Source organism: Pteronotus mesoamericanus, unplaced genomic scaffold (genome assembly GCF_021234165.1).
Source record: "Pteronotus mesoamericanus isolate MK-2021 breed Mesoamerican mustached bat unplaced genomic scaffold, CSHL_Meso_final contig_101, whole genome shotgun sequence".
Classification (NCBI taxonomy): domain Eukaryota; kingdom Metazoa; phylum Chordata; class Mammalia; order Chiroptera; family Mormoopidae; genus Pteronotus; species Pteronotus mesoamericanus.
Window position 1 is genome coordinate 8,333,958 of NW_026555001.1, and position 23,796 is coordinate 8,357,753.

Sequence of the window (23,796 nt, forward strand, 5' to 3'; positions counted from 1 at the left end):
GGCAGGCGTGCGGGAGGCGGGGCATCCGGGTCCCTTGATAGCTGCTTCGGGCACTGGAGCTCAGCTGGTCGGCCCCTGCCAGACTAGGAGGTGAGGCTGCCGCGTCTGCCGCCAAAGCATGCACGTTGACGCGCACACACCTGCCTCGATCCCCGTTTTCAGAGGTCCGGGGAGGAAGTTCGAATTCCTAAAGAACGTTTTCCGTTTTCCAACGCCGAACTCGATTCCGAGCCCGCGCCTCCTGGGGTTGACAGCCCGAATGACTACCTAGGCCTGTGGCGCCCTCCTTCTTTTTCCCCAGGCCCGGCACAGCTCTAAGGTCTTCAGAGCAGTCGTGTTAACCTAGAGCCGCAGCGCGTGCAGCCTCTGCCGGCTGCGTTCTGGGACCGCCCGGGAATGGCCCTGAAGCTTTGGCCGGGGAGACCTGGCCGTCCCAACCCCTTCCTTGTAGGGAGACTCCGGGGGACTTACCAGTGTGGGATCTTCCTGCTGGGACGTTTTGATACACTCCTGGGCCAGGTGCAGCAGGGGAGGGGTGGGGGTGCTGTGCACCCAGCAGTGGACAAGAAAAAAGGATGCTGGGTTGTCAGGCCTGGCTGGCGTTTAATCTTGGTGGTTCAGCTTTCCAGTTTATGGAGTTGGTTAATGACATGTGTTTTTCCTAGGCATTTTTTTTTCTTGGAAAAATGCCTCATTTGCAATATTTATTTCAATCTTTTACCCTTTTATTCACCCTCACTAATCATTACTTTCTGTCATTTTTTTTTGGTATCTCTGTTTAAAACTTAGTTCTCAGGTTTTGCATCAAAGAAGTTCTAAGCAAGTTTCCTTCAAATGAAATGAGAAGTAAAGCGGGACTTTTCATTTCTTAGTGGTTACAATCATTACGCTGGACTTTTAACATACAAGTATTTTTTAATTTGTTACTTTAAGGTGTGACTTTAAAACTTCAGTAATGGAGTTAGCCCACAGTTTATTGCTAAATGAAGAAGCTTTGGCTCAAATCACTGAAGCAAAGAGGCCAGTTTTTATCTTCGAATGGTTGCGATTTCTTGATAAAGTCTTGGTTGCTGCCAACAAGGTATGATACTTTTTCTTTTTTTTTCCCCCCCCAGTTGGACTAACACAGTCAAGAATATTATGTGTTTGTGATTTGTGAAAAAACATTTTTGGAAAGGTTGTTCATTGTCTGTGTATTTTATTCTCTATCTTTAAAATTAGATGCTTTCCTCAAACATCTGATGATCTTTGGTTGTCTGCTTAAATATGAGTGAGTAGTGAAAAAGTTTTCTGGGCAGGGTGAAATTTGTTAATTGTACTTCACCAAAGGCTAGTCCAGTTCTTTGAGGACTCTTGATGCTAGTATCATAGGTTTCTTTTGGCTACTCATTCCCCAGAAGAGACTTTTTTACTCTCACATTCTAGGGTGGATGACTAGTTGTTTAAGTTCTAGGAACTGAAGGCGAAGCCTAGGGACCTAAACATTCAGTATGTAAACTTTCACTTAATCTGTTCTCAGTGCCGTTTTCCCAGGCCACAGCCGTGCCTGGGCTTCATAAGTCCAGAACAGAGGAGGGAGATATGGGAGTCTTACAGCTTCTTAGATTCTCAGTCATTCCCCTCCATTTCTAGACATAACTTCCATATGCACCTAGAGCCTCAAAACAGCAACAACAAGCAACATGAGATTTTAGAGGATTTTTTTGTTGTAAATTGAGTCTCTTCTCAGCTTTTCCTGTTGGGGATACTCGACTTCCATATTCTGCATCGATTGTTTTCCTCTTTCTTTACTCTTGTGGATATACGCCTTTTGGGGGGTGGTGGTGTTGCCTTTAGTTTTAGTAAGGCTTCTTTAAGTAGAACTTTCTATTTTCTCTTAAACCCTCTCCAGCTGGGTTATTTGTTGCCTCTACTCCACTGAACAGCTCTTGTCCAGTCATTAGTATCTCAAATTGCCCAAACAAATGGGTCAGTATTCTGTATTAATTGACATAGTTCATCTTCTACCTTAAACATTTGTATATTTTTTATTTTGTTGTGAAAATGAAAAATACAAAAGGGTATATATATACAAAGTTATCTAAGTTATGAAGCATAATAATATGAACATCTGTATACCCTCCATTCAAATTAAACAGTTGATTTTTATTGTTACCATGGATGCATGCTGCATCCTACCCATGGTTCCCAAGACACCATTTGTTTTTAGTTCTCTTCCTACTTCACTGGTTACTCCTCATTCCTGTTTTTTGGTTCTTTCTCAATCCTGTGCAGCCTTTTTTTTCCTTTTTAAAAAAATCTATTTATTTTTACAGTGATATCTAATCTCAGATTTTTACTACCATCTATACAGTAATGACTCCCAGACATCCAGCGAGGCACTCTACTGTTTTCTCTTGGCTATCTAACCAGTATCTCAAAGTTAACATGTTCAAAATGAAACATGTTCTTGATTTCCCCCTTCCAAACCTCTCTTTTTCCCATTGCTCTTCATCTCAGGAAATGACCATTTCAGCCTTCTAATTGTGCGGGTCATAAACCTCAGAGGCATTCTTGACTTCTCTCTTATTCTCAAATTTCACGTCATATTCATTAGCAAACATTGTTGGATCTATGCACTAAATATATCCAGAATTAAGTTACTTTTCATCATTGTTACCATCCTCATCTCTCATCTGGATTAGTGCAAAAACTTCCCAAGTGTTCACTGTGCTTCCGATATGTACCTGGTAGAGTATTCTTAGCTCAGTGGTCAGAATGAGCCTGTTAAAACATTGAGATTATGTCCCTCCTCTGCTTCCAGCTCTCAGAATAAAATACGACACAATCTGGTCCTTTCTACTCTTCTAATTTCATCTCCTCCTACATCCTGCCTCTTACTCTGCCTCAGCCAAACTGGCCTGCTCACTGTCCTCATGCAGGTTAAGCATGCTCCCTCCATGACTTTATACAATTCACTTCTTTTCAGAGAGGTCTTTCCTCACTAATCAGGGTGAAATAGTAAGCTATTTATTTGTTTAGTTGGTCAATTCTGGTCTCCCCTCTAGAATTTAAATTCATGAGGGCATAGACTTTACCTGTTGTGTTCACTGTTGCCTAGAATATTGATGCCTAGAATAGTGCATGGCATATAATAAGTATACAAGACATATTGAATGAATGAATGAATGAACTTTAATATTGATTATGGGTAGATCTGAGTATTTTTCTGTTGCCTAGGGCTCCTTTGGAGTGTCTTCTGATTTCCTTCGCTGACCTATAACGTTTTGGACTACTGACTTTGTTTTTAAAGGAGAGCTTATCTGGGTTCTGAGGCATCAGTTGTCCATGTGCCTAATATTTTACGTCCTTGGACTATGTTTTATTTCTTAGTAAGCTGACATGAAAACTTCTGAGTCTAGAGTAGTCACTTTTATTGGCAGCAAACTTATGGCTTTCGAGGGGAATGAAGGAGACTCTTTAATGTAGTGACAGATGATTCATTTCTTACTGAACTTTTATCTTGAAAATTCTCATTTATGGTTTTATGCCTAATGTAATATAGATTTTAGCTATTAGAGTACCTTAACTGTTAAGTATTTTTTATTTTGACTAAAAGGCAACAAGAGTACATATAAGAAAAAAACTGGACAGAGACAGAATCATACAGGGTCTGGCACAAATAATGCCCCTTTTTAATTACAGAATCATAAGCATGTAATTCTGTAACATAACAATATCACACTCAAGCACACCATATGACTCTTTAGGTGAAACGTTCAAATTAAAACTATAAATTATTATACCCATTATTATTGTATTTTACCCTACCAACCACACTCACGCAAGCCATACTTCTGCCGGACCCTGTAGACGGAGAGCAGGTGACAGCTTGGGCGGGGGCGGCAGGGGAATTCGCTCAGGGGATGGAGGGACTGAGCAAAAAGGAAAAAGCACTCATGAATATGACAACAGTGTGGTGATTGCTGGGGGGAGGAGGGTATAAGGGGACTAAGTGGTATTGGGAAAAAAAATACAATGAAGATTAAGTTTAAAAATAAAAAAAAAAACTGGTGATGTTCTTTATTTTCTTTTACAACAGACTGATGTTAAGGAAAAACAGAAAAAACTTGTTGAACAATTAACTGGATTAATAAGTAGTTCACCTGGACCACCTACGCGAAAACTGTTAGCTAAAAATCTCGCAGCCCTCTATAGCATTGGGGATACTTTCACGGTTTTTCAAACACTTGAAAAATGTAATGACATAATCAGAAGTAAAGATGACACTGCAGCCTATTTACCAACAAAATTGTGAGTACTTACTTTGAGATCGACCCTTGAACATTTTTTGTTTTTTCAGAGTATCTTGTCTTAATAAGAGGCTGCTAGTTATAAAGACCTCCAGGTAGACTGAACCTGAGGCATGCCACTAAAGCTCCCTAAGTAGGTCTGGGTAAGGGGTTCTATTTCAGCATTTGCTCCATTGCCACTGGGACTTTCAGCAAGCTACCAGTGGATTGGTATAATGTCAGCAGTTTGCATAGTGGTCTTTTGGTAAATTTGGATGGAGATAATATTCTAGGTTGGGATGAAAGAAACATAAAGAATTTCTAGGTGATAGGATTGAGGCAGGAAGAGGCAAACCAGCCCACAGGCCAAATCCAGCCTGCTGTCTGTTTCGTAAATAAAGTTTTGTTGGGATGCAGACAAATCTGTTCATTTCAGGGGTAGCTGATTTCATGCTCTAATGACATGGTTGAGTACCGCCTTGCCTGCTAGTTTGTTGACCTCTAGATCAAGACCTTAATCCAGCTCCTAGCCCATACTTGTGGTTTGGATCAAGGGCGGACATTTTTGGAGCAAGTCTTGAAGATAAATGGCTCTAGGGACACATTCTGTGAAAGAGTTAAATAAACACAGCAATTACAGTACCAGGAAGAGTGCTGTGGGAGAAAATCACACCTAAATAAGCTTAACTGTGTCCTGAGGGGAGAGCATTGTCAAGGAATGCATCTCAAAGAAGCATCAGCCAAAATAGATCAACCACCCAGGAAGGAAACATGGAAATTAGTCAAGTAAGGGGTTAAGATAGGAAGAGGAGAAGACGGATGTGATAGGCCAGGGATCTGCAGACTATGAAAAGGGCCAGATAGTCAATATCTTTGGCTTTGCGGACTACACATCTCTGTCACAACTACTCACCTCTGCCACAGACAAAATGCAAATAAATGAGTGTGGCTGTGTTCTCATAAACCATCATTTAAAACGGGCGGCAGACTGGATGATGGGCCAGATTTAGCCTGCAGGCTGTAGTTTACCAACCTACTTTCTAGGCAAAGGAAAGTTCTAATTGGAAACGGAAATGACTAATTTATACCTTATTTACAGTACTTTTCAGAAAGATACAAAATAGTGGAGGAAACAAGTTGTAAGGGGAAGATAAATTCTATTCTGGGCATGCTGATTTTGGAGTATTAGTGGGAATAGCCACGTGACTGTGTAGTAGGCAATTGAAAATCCTGTGTCTGGCTTTTAGAGAACTGAATTGAGAATGCAGTTTTGGTGAGGAGAGAATGGAGATTTGGGAATAGGCTGAACCCTTTGGTGTGGACAAATTTACCTGGGAAGTGTGAATTACATTTGGGGACCGTGAAGGTGCCAAGGAAAGAACTCTAAAGCACCAATAATCAAGTGACCACGGCCAGTATAATAAGTTACAGAGGAAATGGAGAAATTAATTATTCTTCGGTCTGTTTTCAACTGCATAGATAAGTTGTAATTAAATTTTGTGTTGTTTGAGATAGATGTAGATCTCAAAAGTTTTAGAAGAGATTAGGGCATATTAGTGCTTTCCAGTTTATTTTGTAGTTTGAAACTATGTTAACAATTTTGATGATTTAGTTCACCACTTAGCAAATCCACACATGATTTTGTAGTTCTGCTTAAGTAGAATTTTATTACATATTACATATTACTTGTATGTACTTCCCGTGGATTCATGGTTTCTATTTAGGAATTTCCTAGTATACTGTGGTGTGTGACCTCAGTCATCCTTAGCTTTGTAATCAGCCTGGGGAGTATTGAAAAAAGCATGGGATTTGAAGGTTAAGGCCAACTCCCTGATTTTACCATTTATTACATGTATGATACTGAATTAAATTTATGTGCCCTCTCTCAGCCTCAGAGTAACTCGCTGAGGACACAGAGCTATTAGGTGGCAAGCTGTAGGGTTTAGGCACCCAACTGCCAGGCTCCATGCATATGCTCTTCACCCCTATGCTCTGCTCCGGCCTCGAAGCTAAACGCAGCTATTCACGTATTTACTGTTTACATGAGTGATGGTTGGATGGTCTCCTTCCAGAAGAGATAGGCTGCTGTGACGTTTCTCCTTCTATGTAGCCAAATGTTCCATTAAAGCCATTTAGATTAAATTTTGCAAGTGATTGTTTACTATTATTTGTACATTAAGTAGCAAGACAAAAAATATATGATAGATTTCCTGTTTCAAGACTTTACATTTCCATTGGCAGGATAAGATATAGTTGAATAAAATGGTCAAATCAAAACACAGTAAACAATATAATTTTGCCAAAAATGAGCGGTTGACATATAATGAGAGCAGAGAGGGATCATTGTGGCTTGGCATAATTCGAGAAGTCTTCATAAGAGGAAAGCTGGGGTTTCTTTCCAAAGGATGGGTATGATTTGTTATGTAAATATATATTTGTTCTCCTGTTTTGCTAACAAGAATACAATTTGATTAACCATAGTATTTATTGTAACTATAAAGAATAAACAAGGTGTTTTTTAAAGGTGGAAATTAAGGTTTCATAGCCAAAAGTGTCCAGCACAAATATAAATTGATTTCTGCAAATGAAAAAAGTATTATTAACCTGAATGACTAATGAAAATACCACTTTTTATAGGGCTGCAGTGACTTGTATTGGAGCATTTTATGAAAAAATGGGGCGAATGCTAGGCAGTGCATTTCCGGAAACAGTAAATAATCTTTTGAAGTCTCTGAAAAGTGCAGAGGTAAGTTTTGCAACAAATATTATTTATGTGTTTTGCTAGTGGCAGGAGTTAAATGCCATTTAAAAATATATGTCTGCCTTATACTGCTTAGCAGGAATGTAATTTAAAATCATTACTTGCATGAAAGAAAATTCTTGCCTCTTTTTTTTAATGGATATTACCTTATATTTCAGGGAATAGGAAAAGAATGCTTTTCTTTGACAAAGAATAGGTGTACCTATCATTTTTTTATTTAGCCTTATAGATATTTTTGCATCACCATTTTATTTTTTTGTACTATAGCTACTAACATATTAGTTTTCTAGGGCTGCTGTAATAAAGTACCACAGACTGGGTGGCTTAAAACAACAGAACTCTATTGTCTCCCAGTTCTGGAGGCCAGAAGCCTGAAATCAAGGTTTCAGCAGGGCTGTGCTTCCTCTGAAGCCTCTTGGGCAGAATCTTTTCTTTTTAGATTCTAGTGGTTACTGGCAGGCCTTGGCATTCCTTGGCATTCCTTGGTTTGTAGGTGCCTCCAGTCTTAGCCTCCCTTGTCACGTGGTGTTCTTCCTTCACTCCTGTGTTCCGTGTCCAAAGTCTTATAAGGACCCCAGTCTTTGGATTAGGGTCCACCTTAATCCGACATGACCTCGTCTTTGCTTGATTTCATCTGCAAAGACCTATTTCCAAATAAACAGGTAACAGCACTTAGGATTTGAACTAATCTTTTGGAAGGGGGAATACTATTCAATCCACAGCAGCTATTAGCAAGTAAGACTAGTTCTGTTTTGTCATGTCATTTTGTTATTGCTTCTGAAAATTCCTTGTCAGCTTGAAGTTGCTAAAAACAGACTAAACCCTGGACTCTCAGTCTAATTCCCTTATCTAGGAAAGCTAAAGAGTTCTGGGACAATCTCTTCTGGAATTCTTTGTCTATTTGTTTATTAAATAAGAGTTGAGGACATATTGCCAGGCATTAGGTATATAACGATGAATAAGACTTGGTCCCTGACATCAAAAAGCTTACAGTCTGGTGAAAGAGATCTGTGTTTGAATAAATTCCCTAGAAACATGAATCAAGTATTATAAGGGTATGAAAATAAGTTTGAATTTGTCACACAAAAATGAGAATTTGGCAAATCTCTGGGAAGTTTTTTAAATGTGTTAGATGTTTTCTTTATCTTTTAGATGGTTTATATAACTTCCTAACCTCTCATGTTCTGAAAGTTTGGATCCTTGAGATCTGATACTAAGGCTTTTGATTTTGTTTTTATATTCTCATTATATTGCACTTCAACAGGTCAAGGAAACATTGGAATGTGTTTACTTGCTGTAACCTAATTTCTGAGAAAGATATTATTTAATTGGACTTAGTAATTATTTTTACTTTTCAGGTACTCTCTAGAATACCTAATTTTTTAAAATTACTTACCATGTACAATTTAGAGTAAGAACATTAGGCCCAGAGAACTTTTGTGTTTTCATATGTTCTTGTTTAAATGTGGAATTTGCTTTACAACATAGTTTTAAAGTTTACTTTATGTTTGAGTCCAGTCTCAAGGGCGAAGTGAAATCTTAATGAGCCTACAGAAAGTTCTACATGGACTGGGTGGTGCAGCAGCGTCTTTTCATCGTGATATTTACAAGAATGCCAGGTCCCTCTTGACTGACAGGTCGATGGCTGTTCGCTGTGCAGTTGCCAAGGTTAGTTCTAGACCCATTCATGATGCTCCTTATCCTGCTCATTCTTTTAAAGTTTTAAAAGATGATGGCACACCTTTTGTCCTCATGGGTTAGTTTTATTCCATTCTGTGTAAATGGAATCATGTAGTATGTGCTCTTTTTTGGGGTGGTGGGTGGGGGGAGTGTCTAGCTTCTTTCACTCAGCATACTTGTTTTGAAATGCATCTATGTTGTTACATGTTTATTGCTTTTGATTACTGAGTAGTATTTCATTATACGGGTCTACCACAATTGGTTTATTCCTTCACCTATAACAGATATTTGGGCTGCTTCCAGTTTGGGCTATTACAAAAAAAGCTGTTGTGAACATCTGTGTACAAGTTTTTGTGTGGATGTATGCTTTCATTTCACTTGGGTAAATATCTTGGAGTGGAATGGCTAGATTATATGCTAAATTTATGTTTAACTTTCAGAAAATTGTCATTTTCCAAGATACTTGTACCATTTCACTTTCCCCTCATCCTCACCAACATTTGGTATTGCCAGTCATTTTAATTCTAGCCCTTTTTACAGATATGTACAGGTATCTCACTGTGGCTTTAATTTGCACTTCCCTAATGACTAATGATGAACATATTTTTAGGTGCTTATTTGCCATCAGTATCTTCTTTGATGAAGAGTCTATTAAAAACTTTGTGCATTGTTCTATTGAGTTATTTGTTTTCTTATTATTAAGTGGATACTCCTGTAGCAGATATAGTATTTGCAAATATTTTCTTCCAGTCTATGGCTTATCTTTTCATTCTCCAAATTGTGCCTTTCTAAATGGAGACGTTTTGAATTTTGTTAAAGATCCTTTTATCAGGTTGGGCTTTTGGTGTTATAACTAAGAAAACTTTTCCTAACCCACAGCTTCTCCTGTGTTTCCTTCTTAAAGTTTTATACTTTTACATTTAATACATGATTTATTTTGAGTTAATTTTTATATATAAGTTATGAATCAAAGTCCTTTTTTTCTTTTTTCTTTTTTTGTATATGGATAGTCACTTATTCTAGTGACTCTTCTTATCTCATGGATAGTACAATGTTGAAAAGGCTATCTTTTCTTTATGACTTGCCTTTGCACATTTATCGAAAATCTGTTGTTCATATAAATGTGGGTATATTTTTGGATCTTTATTATGTTTCATTATCTATCTTGATGTCAATAACACTATCTTGATTACTGTAACTTTATTTTTTTTATTTTATTTTTTTTTATTAATTTATTTACTTTTTAAATACATTTGTCTCTGCCTTCCCCCCACCTCTTTCCCTTGCCCCCTCCCACCTTCCCTCCCTCAGCTCTTCCCCTTTGGTTTTGTCCATGAGTCCTTGCTATATGTTCCTTGACTTTCCCCTTCCCTTCCCTTTCCCTGCCCCCCCCTTCCCTCTTGTCTCTGTTGATTTCTTTTCCTTTCAGTGTTGCTGGTCATATTTTCCTTGCTTCTTTGCATTGTTGGTTAGGTTCCGCTTATAGGTGAGATCATATGGTATTTGTCTTTCGCCCCCTGGCTTATTTCGCTTAGCATGATGCTCTCCAGTTCCATCCATGCTGTCGCAAAGTTTAGTACTTCTTTTTTTCTTTCTGCTGCTTAGTATTCCATTGTGTATATGTACCATAATTTTTTGATCCAGTCATCTACTGATGGGCATTTAGGTTGCTTCCAACACTTGGCTATTGTAAATTGTGCTGCTATGAACATCGGGGTGCATAGGTTCTTTTGTATTGGCGTTTTGGTGTTCTCAGGGTATAGTCCCAGCAGGGGAATCGCTGGATCAAAAGGCAGTTCCATTTTCAGCTTTCTGAGGAAATTCCACACTGCTTTCCATAGTGGCTGCACCAGGCTGCATTCCCACCAACAGTGGACTAGGGTTCCCTTTTCTCCACAGCCTCGCCAGCACCTGTTGTTTGTGGATCTGTTTATGATGGCCATTCTGACCGGTGTGAGGTAGTACCTCATGGTGGTTTTGATCTGCATTTCTCTGATGGCTAGTGATGCAGAGCATCCTTTCAAATGCCTCTGGGCCCTCTGTATCTCCTCCTTAGAAAAGCATCTGCCCAGGTCCTTTGCCCATTTTTTGATTGGGTCGTTTGTCTTCTTGGAGTAGAGTGATTACTGTAACTTTATAATAAGTCTTAAAATCAGGTGGCATCCGCCCTACAACTTTCTCTTCTTCAAAATAGTTTTGGTTATTCTAGATCCTTTGCATTTCCATATGAATTTTAACTTACCAATTTGTACAAAATTAGCATGCTGGGATTTTAATTCAGGTTGAATTGAATATATAGATCAATTTGTGGAGACTTGGCAGCTTACAATATGAAGTCTTCCAACCCATGAACATGATATATCTCTCATTCATTTAGGTTTTGAGTTCTCTTAGCAACATTTTGTGGTTTTTCAATGCACTGGTTTTGCACATCTTTTGTGAGATTTATCCTCAAGTATTTCCTATTTTTATACTATTTTAAATAGTATTTATTTAAATTTTTTAAAAAATTTCTAGTTATTAGTAGCATATAGAAATACAGTTGATTTTTGTACATTGATCTTATATTCATCAACTTTGCTAAAATGACATGTCAGATTTTTTAATAGAGTCTATCAGATAGTTTATGTAGACAATCATGCTGTCTGTGATTAAAGACAATTTTACTTCTTTTCCAACCTGGGTATCTTTTATTTATGTTTTTTTCTTACTCCACTGACTGGCTGAATCCTTCAGTACACTACCGAAAACATGAGAGCAGACATCCTTGTCTTGTTCTAGATCCCTAAGGGGAAAACATTCCACCCTTTACCATTAAGTATGTATTAACTGTCAGTTTTTCTTGATGACCCTTCATCATGTTGAGGAAATGCCCTTATACTCCTAGCTTTCTAACACAATGTTGGACTTCGTCAAATGCCTTTTGACTTAAATTTGATTTCTGTATTGTTTCTGCTTTCTAATCAAAGTCTTTAAGATAATTGTAGATTTACATGAAGTGGTAAGAAATAATATAGAGAACTTTTGATAAACCAGGACCCAGCTCTCCCCATGGTAATGTCTTGCAAAAGCATGGTAACTCCAGCCGGTAGAATAATGTGCGACAGCGGCACACGCCGCTGGCGATGTCCCCTCTCCTTCAGATGTGTTCCGTTATGTGTTTTTCCAAGCATCTACTGAAATGATCAAACGACTTTTCTTTTTTAGTTTGCTAATGTAATGAATTCCTTTGATTAGTTTTAGTATTTTAATCATTCCTAGGAGAAAGCCCCCTTGGTCATGATATATTATCCTTTTTATATATTGTTGGATTAGAGTCACTAAAAGTTTGCTTAGAATTTTTTTTTAACCGATGTTCAGGAAGGATATTGGTATATAGTTTTCTTCTCTTGTAGTATCTCTGTCCAGTTTCGATATCAGGGCAATACTCTCCTCATAAACATGGGTTGGAAGATACATCCTTTTCTTCAATTTTCTGTGAGTTTGTATAGAATTGGTATTATTTCAAACTTAAAAGTTCGGTTAAATTCATCGCTATAGCTCTCTGGGCCTGCAGGTTTCTTTGGGACAAGATTTAAAACTAAAAATCCAATTTTTAAAGTAGATGTTGGGCTATATAGGTTATCTGTTTGTTTTTTTTTCTTGAGTGAATTGTCTGTTTCATACAAGTTGTCAAATTTATTTGCATAAGGTTTATAATAGTCCCTTTGTTCTTTTAATATATATTGAGTCTGTAGTGGTGTGATCTCTCTCATTCCTAATTTTGTTAATTTGTGTCTTCTCTCTCTCCTCATCTGTCTGGCTAGAGGTTTATCAAATTTATTGGTCCTCTTAAAGTAGCTTTTGGTTCCATTTCTATACATTTGCAGTTTTCTCGTTCATTTATTTCCTTTGCTGTCCGTATCGTTATTTGTATTTTTGTATCTTGCTTACTTTGTGTCCTGCTTAATGTGCTTTAGTAAGGTGGAAGCTGAGGTTACTGGTTTGAGACCCTTCCTCTTTATAATAAAGGAGTTCATTGTTAAATGTTTCCTTCTAGGTACTGGAACCTTTCTCAAGGCAACAAGCTGGGACAATCGTAGGGTTCACCTTGTTTGTTTTCCATTTCTTTTTTTAAATCATTTTTTTATTGTTAATTCTATTACAGTTGTCCCAATTTTCCCTCCTTTATCCTCTTCTGTCCCTCCCGCTCCCGCTCCCACAGTCCGTTCCCACACTGTTGTCCACAACCACGGGTCACTCATACGTGTTCTTTGTCCAGTCCCTTTCCTTTCTTTCCACCATTATCCCCTTCTTCTTCGGTCACTTCGGTCAACCACAAAATATAAACTGAAAAGTGACCGAAGGAGAAGCTTCCTTGTTTCTATTCCTGTGGTTATTTTGTTTGTTAGTTTATTTTGTTCATTAGATTCCTTTTATAGGTGAGATGGTATGGTATTTGTCTTTCACTGCCGGGCTTATTTTGTTTAGTGTAATACTCTCTAGTTCCATCCATACTGTTGCAAAAGGTAGGAGTTCCTTCTTTACTTCTGCTGCATAGTATTCCATTGTGTAAATGTACCACAGTTTTTTGTTCCACTCATTTATGGATGGGCACTTTGGCTGTTTCCAGTGCTTGGGTATTTTAAATAGTGCCATTATAAACATAAGGGTGCTTAAGTTCTTTTGAACTCAAAATAAGCTAAAGAATGGGTTTAATTAAGTAAGAAATATAAAAATTACATATTAAGGGTTGAGAAAGAGTGAAGGGCTAATTTTTGCCTACAAGTATGAGTTGACGATTTTGATCCTTCATATCATACCCCCAACCAGACAACAGATATAAAAATAAACACACCGTGTTATATGTAATACAAAGTGTAAATCTACAAACACTAGTGTACTAATTAATTGTTCCTCGGACGCACGGTTTTCCTCCAGTCCCTCAGAGAGGAGAAGGAATGGGGATGGGATGGTTTTCATTGTTTTTTCAAGTCTTAAAAAGTTTGTAATACCAGCCTCAGTAGTGCAAACAATTTGATGTGAAACTAGAAGCGGTAAAAATAAGTTATTTTTGGAGAAACATGGATTCCCTGTCTGCAGCTCAGAACTCATCATGTCGTACTAAGGTCTCACCACAATCTGTGGCCTGGCTGCCTGCAAATATATCATACTTGTCAACAGTCTCCTCCTTGGTAAGCTTGCCATCCTTGTTTTGGTCTGACTCATACACTAGGTGCCTGGTTTCTGCCTCTGCAAGATTGTAGTCTGAGGGGAGGATCAACCATAGGATATATTCCTAGCAGTAGAATCGCTGGATCAAAAGGCAGTTCCATTTTTAGATTTTTAAGGAAATTCCATACTGTTTTCTACAGTGACTGCACCAATCTGCATTCCCACCAACAGTGTACTAGGGTTCCTTTTTCTACACATCCTCGCCAGCATTTTTTGTGTGTTGATTTATTAACAATGGCCATTCTGACAGGTGTGAGGTCATATGTCATTGTGGTTTTAATTTGCATCTCTCTGATGGCTAGTGATGTTGAGCATCTTTTCGTATGTCTCTGGGCCATCTATATATATTCCTTGGAGTAGTGTCTGTTTAGATCCTTTGCCCATTTTTTAACTGGATTGTTTGTCTTCCTGGTGGTGTTGTCTGAGTTTTTTATATATTTTGGCGATCAAACCCTTGTTCAATGTATTGACAAATATGTTCTGTCATACAGTTGATTCTCTTTTGATTTTGATGATGGTTTCTTTAGCTGTGCAGAAGCTTTTTAGTTTGATGTAGTCCCATTTGTTTATTTTTTCCTTTATTTTCCTTGCCCTAGGAGATATGTTGGCAAAAATATTGCTATGTGGGATATCTGAAATTTTCCTGCCTATGTTTTCCTCTAGGACTTTTATGATGTCATGACTTATACTTAAGTCTTTTATCCATTTTGAGTTTGTTCTGGTGTATGGTGTTAGTTGGTGGTCTAGTTTCATTTTTTTACATGTACCAGCTCAGTTTTCCCAACACCATTTATCGAAGAGGCTATCTTTAGTCCATTGTATGCTCATGACCCCTTTTTCAAATATTAATTGACTGTAAAGACAGGGGTTTATTTCTGGGTTCTCTATTTTGTTCCATTGATCTAAGATCACTATCTTTTATCTCCCAATGTTCAGTATCTTGAAAACTGTTGTTTCATTTATTTTTTCAAATACATTTTGATTATTTCAGGAGAGGAAATTTGGTTCTTGTTACTCCATCTATGGAAGTTTTAGGATTTAATTTACTTTTTTCTTTTTTTTTTTTTAAATTACAGTGTCTACTTGAACTACAGAATGAAGCTGTGTTCATGTGGACTGCTGAGCTGGAAAATATAGCCACTCTCTGCTTTAAGGCTTTGGAAAACTCAAATTATGGAGTACGAGTGGCAGTGTCTAAACTCTTAGGAACAGTCATGGCTACAGCACTGATGCCAAAACAAGCAACAGGTATGGTTGTCAGCCACCCCTGATCTAGGCTCTAACAGACATTTGGAGGGGTATGGAATGGTTCCTTCTAAATGACTTATTACTTATAGGCAAACCACTTTAAAGGATTTAAATTGTTAGGTATTTGTCTACTTTTTCATTAAATTAAGGTGCACAAATGGCATTTTTTTTTTTTTTGGTATAGTCAAGACATTTTTTTATGATGATAATATACAAGATAAGCTGTAGCAAGTATTTTGGACATAGAAGCAAGTGAGATTTATGAAATGATTTTGTATTATGTCCAAGGGATTAGAATCTGGCACTTTATGTGCTTTCTTACTTTAAATCTCTGATGACTAGGTCCCCATTTGTAGCAAAGTATTATTTCTCATCTGGGTCTTGACTATCATTAGAAGCAGAATCGGAGGCAGCACTGACTTTTCATGTGACTTCACCTGTGCCTCACAGTGTCATAGAGAGGCTTCAGGGACAGTTGTGTGTAGACGCTGAGCAAACCCAGCCCTGCCGCTGACCGACCCTCCCCGCCCCGCCGCCCCGCCGCCCCCAGCCCTCCATCTCTGTCTGGCAGAAGGAGAATCAGATGTTGTAGAGTCAAGTTCTAACTCTTAGGCTTATTAGCTGTGAACCCCCAGCTTTGTTTCTTCATCTTTAATAATAATTATTTCAGTCTGTGAATAAGATGACGATGACAATGATGATAAATAACATTTATTAAGTGCTGTGTGCCAGGCATTGGGTTAAGCATATAGCAGGATTGTTCATTGAATCCTTACAGAAGCCCTATGAATTGTAAGTCCTGTTGTTACTCCCATTTTATAAACAAGAAAATTGAAGTGTAGAGAGATTGCATAATTTGTATTCTCCTAAGTGTTAATATTAAGTGTCAGAGCTCAAATTAAAACCCAGGCAGTCAAATTCTAAAGCCTACATAATTAATCGTGAGCTTTATGTCTCTCCCACAGAATTCTTTTGGAGATTATGTTTCCTACTGTATGTGAAAGGACTTCATAAAATATGAATCTGTGTACTAGGGATGGCGAGCCAGCTGTAGTCCAGTGACATTTTAACGCATCGGTATCTGTTGTGTAGACAGCATGGCCTTAACAAAGTTTCTTCCTGTCTATCTCAGCTGTGGGAATGAGGCTGTCTGTGATCAGTTAGCAGGGTCTGCTCTGGGTGTGCTTTGTCCTTGTCGTGTTACACATATCAGGGTTACATCATTTTTAGACTTTTGTCATAGGCTTAGTGAATTGATTTTAATTTCTAGTTCCTTCTGTTCTTCTAAGCATTTCTGCTTCAAATTGAATTTATTTTTACAACTACATTGTAAATTTGAAGATAATAGGAAAACTAAATGACTTTATCTCCTTTGTGGTAATTTAGGTATGCTTAAAAATAATTGCTTGAATTTTAAAGCTAGATTATTAGAAAATATTATTTACTGATAGCAAAATATATTTATTAATAAATTTACTTTTCTTTCCAAAAGTAATGCGCCAGAATGTGAAGCGAGCAACATTTGATGAAGTCTTAGAACTCATGGCCACAGGATTTCTACGTGGAGGATCCGGTTTCTTAAAGAGTGGGGGAGAAATGTTAAAGGTTGGAGGGTCTGTGAATCGTGAAGTGAGGGTTGGCGTCACACAGGTTTGTAATACATATGTAAGAAAAGAATTCTGTTCATGTCACTTGTGAAAATTCACAGAGGACTCTTACTAAGTAACAGTACATACAAAGAGATTTTTTAATATTGTCTGGTTTATTTCAAAAACGTTTCTTTTATCATATGAATGAATTACATTTAAATTTCAAATTACATGCTTTCTGGAAATGTAGATACTTAATGATGTATAAATAAGCCTGTGTGTACTATATTTATATAAATATCTAACAGTTTTTTCAAAACTTTTTAGAAAATCAGATGTAAAATAATTCAGTTGTAATTTAAATGTTATATAGGTAGCTGGTAGCATTTAGATTTTAATTTGTTCTATGACCATATAACTAAAAATATTGGTTAATACTTTGACTTTCTGTAAATGGTTATTCACCAATGTAATTCTGAAATTAAATCTGACTTGGAATTATAATTTTAAAATAATAATTAACACCAAATAAGATGTTATGATCAACAGTCTAATAATAATTAATGCCTAATAAGATGAAATGTTTCTTTATAATTTTAGTCAAAATCATTTCAACTATTTCTTATTCCTGAAGAAGTGTAAATAGATGTAACCATTTTTAAAAGCAAGTGATTTGTAGCTCTGTCTGTATTTATTTAGGATGTTAGGGTTTTCTTATTCTTCATAACCAGGATGAATTCAGCTTTTCTTTTCCTCCTTTATCATTCCCTGTGTTTGTCAGGAAGCTATTGTCTTAACTATTTTTAGTCAAAAATAATTCTACCAGTAATTCCTGTGCTGGAAGTACTAAAAAGGTCTCGTGTTTTAAATTTTCTCTATTGTAATCTCAAATATAATTTATCTGCATGCCATTATCAGTTATTTCTGTGGTTACTTTATCTGTCACTTCAGTTATATACATTTATTTGAAGTTGCATCTTAATCTGTTTATAGGCATATGTTGTTTTTGTCACAACATTGGGTGGTCAATGGTTGGAGCGCAGCTTCGCTACTTTCTTGTCCCACGTGCTTGATCTGGTTTCCCACCCTCGGGCAACGCAAACGCATGTAGAGGCCGTGTACTCAAGACGCTGTGTCTCCTTCATTCTGAGAGCCACTGTGGGCAGTTTGCTAGGTGAAAAAGCCCAGATTGCAGCTGCCAAAGAAATTTGCCAAGCTATTGGAAAACAAATGAAAGCAGTAGGTAAGGATTGATGTAATAGTGTTGCTCATTGTCTTAGTCATTTAGTTTTTTATTATTATTCTTAGTAGATACTAAGAGAGCTGATTAGTTTATATATCTTTTTCTGGGTTTGTTTTAATATTCATTTGTATTGAGTACTCTTATTTGATATTAAAGCAACATAATTTTAGCAAATAAATCTACACATAGTTTAGTTATAGTTTTTGTTATTTATATCTTACTTAGCAAACCATTTTTAAAATGTACAGGGCTAACAGCAAATTATTCATCATGAATTAAAGATTTATAATTTTAAATTCCTGAGATATATAGGTCTTTAGATATGTTGTTAGCAATATATCTTAGGTTTAAAACTTGAAATATATTTGTACATTGGCTCATCAAAGAAATGTTTTAGTTCCAGAAACACTTCCAAATGTAGTAAATGGTAGTAATATAGTGAACCAGATACCTACCTACCTTTTCAGGCAGCTTGTAGTTTAGCAATCAGAGAAAGAATTCATGCATTTTAAAGTCCAGAACTATCTAAGAAGAAAAGGGGTATTTAATTAGAGTACATAATGTGTTAATCTATATCCTATATTATAAATTTTGTAGTCCATTAATTTATAATGAATGCAAAAACAAGAGTAAGAAAGTTTTATTGTCATTTGAGTTATTAATTTTAAGGATGTAGCCATTAGCCATTTGATTAAAAAAATCCTAAAAGCAGAATTAAATACAGTGCCATTTATCTGGAATTTATGGGCCAGAATGTATTCTCAATTAATAATTTGACAAAGGATGTACAATTTTACATTTCAAGTCTAATAGAAGTTAAAAGGTGAGGGGAGGGGGCAGCAAAGCTAATGGGGACTTTGAGGAACATTCTAGTAAGAAGTTCTAAAGCCACTTTCTTTATAAATCCATTTTCTGGTGAGTAATTTGACAACAATACTTCTATACCAATATATTGTAGTACTCAAAAATAGCAGTAATGATAGTAAGTAAAAATAATAGTCGCTAACATTTATTAAATGTGCATTGGGGGCAGCATTGTGCTAAATTCTTTATATGCATTAACTGTTTAATTATGACAGTACTCTTCGGACTAGGCACTTAACACCTTAGGTTGAGTGTCTTGTCCAATGCCATGCAGCTAACATGACTGGTGGAGCTGGGATTTGAACCCAAGTCTTCTTTCTCTAAAGTCTGTGCTTTTGTACCCTACAGTTTGTTGCTGCTTGCTAAAATTAGGTATTATCCTAGAAGCAGACAAAATATCTCAGCATATACCTATTTAAGCGTTGCCATGAAGTTATTAAACAATGTTTTTGGGTTCCTTCACTGCTAGTTACAGAAATTTTCTGCTGAGAAATAAGTACAGATAGAATTTTAACTCAGGCATCAGTTGGGATGATTTAAGAATGTAATTGTCTAGATCAAGAAAATTATATCAGTTTAATTCGCACCCATCGAGTCTGTGATTTTGTATTTCCAGAAGCAGTAGTGAATGATACCAGCAGTGAAAACAAATCTGGGGCAGCAGACATCGCAGCCAGCCAGCACGTGATGGTCTGCGCCCTCCAGGAGCTCGGGAGCCTGGTGCAGAGCCTCAATGCCACTGCCTCCCCTCTCATTCAGGAGGCTTCCATAGGTATGACAGCCACTTGCTTGCTGAAATATTTTTTCACTGTTTTTAAAAGTTATCGGTGTGATTGATATTTAATCCCTGATTAGTTACTTGTCATGAAATTAGCAGTTTAGCTCATTTGTTAAATGTTGAGTTTTATTTAATTTAAAATTCACCAAGATAGTTAGTCTTGAATTAAATGATGAAATAAAGTCTGGGGAGACAAATAAAAAATAGTCATGGTAGGTCTTGACTTAAATTTGTTGAATACTTTCATTAAATTTTATATCAACATTTATGTTTTATTGGATATAATTATACTATGTTTTTTGTAGAAAATACTCCTTTACAGTACTCTGCTGTTTATGAGGTAATGTATGTGTTTTTGGCAAAGCTCTGCAAGTATCTGTGTGAAACCATGATGATTATGATTTTAATTATTGTGTTGTATTCGACTGGCCAAAAAAGTTTGTTTAGGTTTTTCTGTATGAGGGCTATAGTACTGCTTAGTTGTCTTTAACTTCATTCAAAACAATTTTGTTAGATTGTATTGTGACAGCCGTTGTACCAGTGTGTATTTTAAAGAAACATCAAAATTGGTGAACTTTTGGGCAGCCATTTTATTTCACTTAATCTTTATTGTATTTTTTTCCATTATCATTGAGTCCCCTTATACCCCCCTCCCCCCAGCAATCACCACACTGCTGTCCGTGTCCATGCGTCCTTTTCCTCTTTGCTCAGTCCCTCCACCCTGTAACCTGTCCCGTCCCCGCTCCACCACGAGCTGTCATCCTGCTCTCCCTCTATGAGTCTGTCCCCATTTTCCTTGTTAGTTGAGTTTGTTCATTAGAGTCCACATATGAATGAAATCCTATGGTATTTGTCTTTCTCTGACTGGCTTGTTTCACTTAGTATAATGTTCTCCAGGTCCATCTGTACTGTCACAAGGGTGAATTTTCTTCTTTTTCACAGACAAGTAGTATTCCAATTGTGTAAATGTCCCACATGGTTGTTTTATCTACTCATCCACTGATGGACACTTGGGCTGCTTCCATATCTTGGTGATTGTAAATAACTCTGCAGTGAACATAGGGGCCTTATGTTCTTTTGAATTAGTGTTTTGGGTTCCTTCAGATATATTTCCAGAAGTGGGATAGCAGGGTTGAAAGACAGATCCATTTTTAATTTTTTGAGGTATCCCTCTCCATACTGCTTTCCCCAATGGTGTGCAGCCATTTTAATATTGAAGATGGAAGACGATATGCAACATTTTTGGTGTATTATGCTTTATTATTTAAAGAAAGGTAAGAACACAACTGAAATGCCAAAAAAGATTTATGCAGTATATGGAGAAGGAGCACTGATGGAATGTGTCAAAAGTGGTTTGTGAAGTTTCTTGGTACTACTGACATTTTGGCCAAGTAATTCCTTGCTGTGGGGCTGCCTTATGCATCAGAAGATTTTTAGCAGCACCCCTGGCCTCTACCCACTAGAAGCCAAAAGTGGAGATAGCCGACATACTCAAATATCCAAATCAATTAAAGTTTTTGGTGAAAATCAAAAACATGTCTTTTATTTTATGGAAAAAACTAAACAGACTTTTTGGCCAACTCAGTATGTAGTCTTTTAGTTCATGAAATCATTTGACTTCATTAAAGAGTAATTTTTTGAGTATTTCTTTATTAGGACTTTTGGAGACTGTGACTTCCGTGCTTCTTCACCCAAGTATAGCTGCTCGGCTTGCTGCTGCATGGTGTTTGCGCTGTGTGGCTGTGGCATTGCCCTTCCAGCTGACACCGTTTCTAGACAGGTGTGCCGAACGGCTCAATAACTTGAAAACTTCACCAGAAGCTGTTAGTGGATACAGTTTCGCAATGGCCGCCTTGTTAGGTGGAGTTCATCAGTGTCCACTGGGCATTCCTCATGCAAAGGGAAAGGTAGGACAGAGATCCTAGAGTTGCAGGCACTATCATGTGGGCTTCAGCTTTTATTGGAGCACCTTCTGTGTTTAATGTTGAATTAGATGATCAGGAGACAGATAGCAGATTTACTATGATAATATAAAACAGTGTTCTACTAATAATGGAGTTGACAGACCCAAATTAAAATGTGATATTTAATTCTGAGATAAGAATAATAAATAGAATTTGATTGGGTATAGTAGGATTTTATAATTTATTTTAGAGAAAAACCCTAAGCAAATACTATTATTTGGAAATCAGAGCTTTTCTTTCATTTTTTAGAAATAAGAATTTACACTACTATACTAAAAGATGTCAGGAGAATATGCTATTGCCATATTTAGCATTTTGATAATAATTAAAGTTGAATGGGTTTATGAATCAGTAACTCTTCTTTCTTTTGATTTCTACTATACATCCTACTACCATCATGATTTTCTTTTCAGGAATATTAAATATTTTTATAAATATTATTTGCATCTTTACATAGACAGATTGGGGCTAGATTTTAACTTCTTTTTTTCCCTGGGTCATTAGGCCCATTCACTCCTGTGAGTTCCATAGCTACTTCTTGAGTCTAGGTGTCCCTCTCCCTTTGTCACACTATTCTCTTTGCCCGCTAATCTCTCACAATAGAATTTCGTCCGCCTTCTTAGTCATTCGTCTGAACCAAACTTACTTATGTGTTTAGAGACCCAATTCAAGTTTCACCTCTCTCATGAAGTCTCTTCAGAACTATTCAATCTTTGATAGCCTTTTCACCATTACCACCCCTGTACTACTCTTTTGTCATTTAATCACGTGCTGCTTGTTAACATCCCATTTTCCTGTGTCTTCTCTCTCTAAGACTATACGCACCATAATTAGCTTAATGGCAGTTTCATAATAGGACTTCAACAAATCTTTGACTACAGTATAGTAGTACCAATAATAATATTTGTTATGTGGTTATATGGGCCAGCACTGTTCTGAGTGCTTTCCTGCATTAACTTATTTAATCCTCAAAACAATGAGGTAGGCACTTTTATTCCTGCTTTGCCAGTGAGGGACCTGAGACAGGGAGGTTAACTTGTCCAAGGTCAGAAGGCAGGAAACAACAAAGCTGGGATATGAACGCAGGCAGGCTGGCTCTAGAGCTCACACTTAACCACTACGCTGGGGTCTTCTCAGTCAGCAGTGCAGTGGGGGTTGAGTAGGTCTTGATGTTGTCTCTTTAAAAACATGTTAATAGCAACAACAGAAAAGGACAACTTCTGTTTTAATAAAGTATATTAGTTATGTGTTTTCTTATTTGACTTCTTTAACTTTTCTTTTGCAGATGGTAGTTAGCATTGCTGAAGATCTCTTACGAACTGCTGCCCAAAATAGCAGGCTGTCCTTACAGCGCACCCAAGCTGGATGGCTTTTACTTGGAGCACTTATGACTTTAGGTATAATTACATTTGAGTAAGATTTTTGTCTTATTCTATCACTGTCAGTAGACAATACAGAAAATTTAATTTAAAGGTATTAAACTTCACATTCTAGACTTTGAATGAGATTATAAAATGGTAAAGATGTTTTGCCCACCACTTGGTATATTTCTCTTTTTTGGCAATTTTTTGCTTGAAGACATTTTAAGGAGAAAGTTGTTAGCAAAGTTTCATGTTTACTATCAGAATAGCCAAGGTCTCACTGACTAGCTTAGGGTTAATCAAAAGAGATAAGAGTATGGGGGGGCACATTTCATCCCCAAAGTAAAGACCAGTGACATAATTTTAGTCGGGTGATAATGTCTCCTTGAAACAGCACTGTTAGTGCTGCTTTCTTGGTGTTATCCTTATGTACTTCGCTTTCCGAAGTGCTCTGAGAAATCTCAGATGCAGACAGTGTAGCCTTATACACAGAACAGAAAGGTATGTTATTGTCATGAGGTGTGTCCACCCTTTAGTTCACATGTTTAGCTTCTACTATAAAAAGTCTGTGTGTGTGTGTGTGTGTGTGTGTGTGTGTGTGTGTGTGTACACACACGTACGTACGTACAGAGTTACCACTTTGGGCAATTATGCTTTGACCTAGTTTTTTAAAGTGGTAATTCTTTTCTAGAAATTTATGTTAAGTATATTAAGTGATATGGTAAATGAATTCCTTAGCAATGTAAATATAGGTTCCTAGTTCTAAGTATGTCGCAGTTCTATAAAACTAAATTGACCATATGTAGTCCCTGTAAGTAGAGGA

The 23,796-nt window shown here is 37.1% G+C and overlaps 1 protein-coding gene across 1 annotated transcript in view; it reads left to right on the top strand.

Moving 5' to 3' along the window:
• The first annotated feature begins 13 nt into the window (after window positions 1–13).
• HEATR5B (HEAT repeat containing 5B) overlaps window positions 14–23,796 on the top strand; it is a 70,699-nt gene continuing 46,916 nt past the window's right edge. Inside the window, exons 1-11 of the mRNA XM_054567798.1 lie at window positions 14–90; window positions 934–1,081; window positions 4,082–4,293; window positions 6,909–7,017; window positions 8,551–8,700; window positions 15,003–15,174; window positions 16,667–16,824; window positions 17,757–18,006; window positions 19,487–19,642; window positions 21,305–21,555; window positions 22,898–23,009. Coding sequence (XP_054423773.1) covers window positions 956–1,081; window positions 4,082–4,293; window positions 6,909–7,017; window positions 8,551–8,700; window positions 15,003–15,174; window positions 16,667–16,824; window positions 17,757–18,006; window positions 19,487–19,642; window positions 21,305–21,555; window positions 22,898–23,009 — 1,696 coding nt within the window. The 5' untranslated portion in view covers window positions 14–90; window positions 934–955. The remainder of the gene's footprint in view (window positions 91–933; window positions 1,082–4,081; window positions 4,294–6,908; window positions 7,018–8,550; window positions 8,701–15,002; window positions 15,175–16,666; window positions 16,825–17,756; window positions 18,007–19,486; window positions 19,643–21,304; window positions 21,556–22,897; window positions 23,010–23,796) is intronic.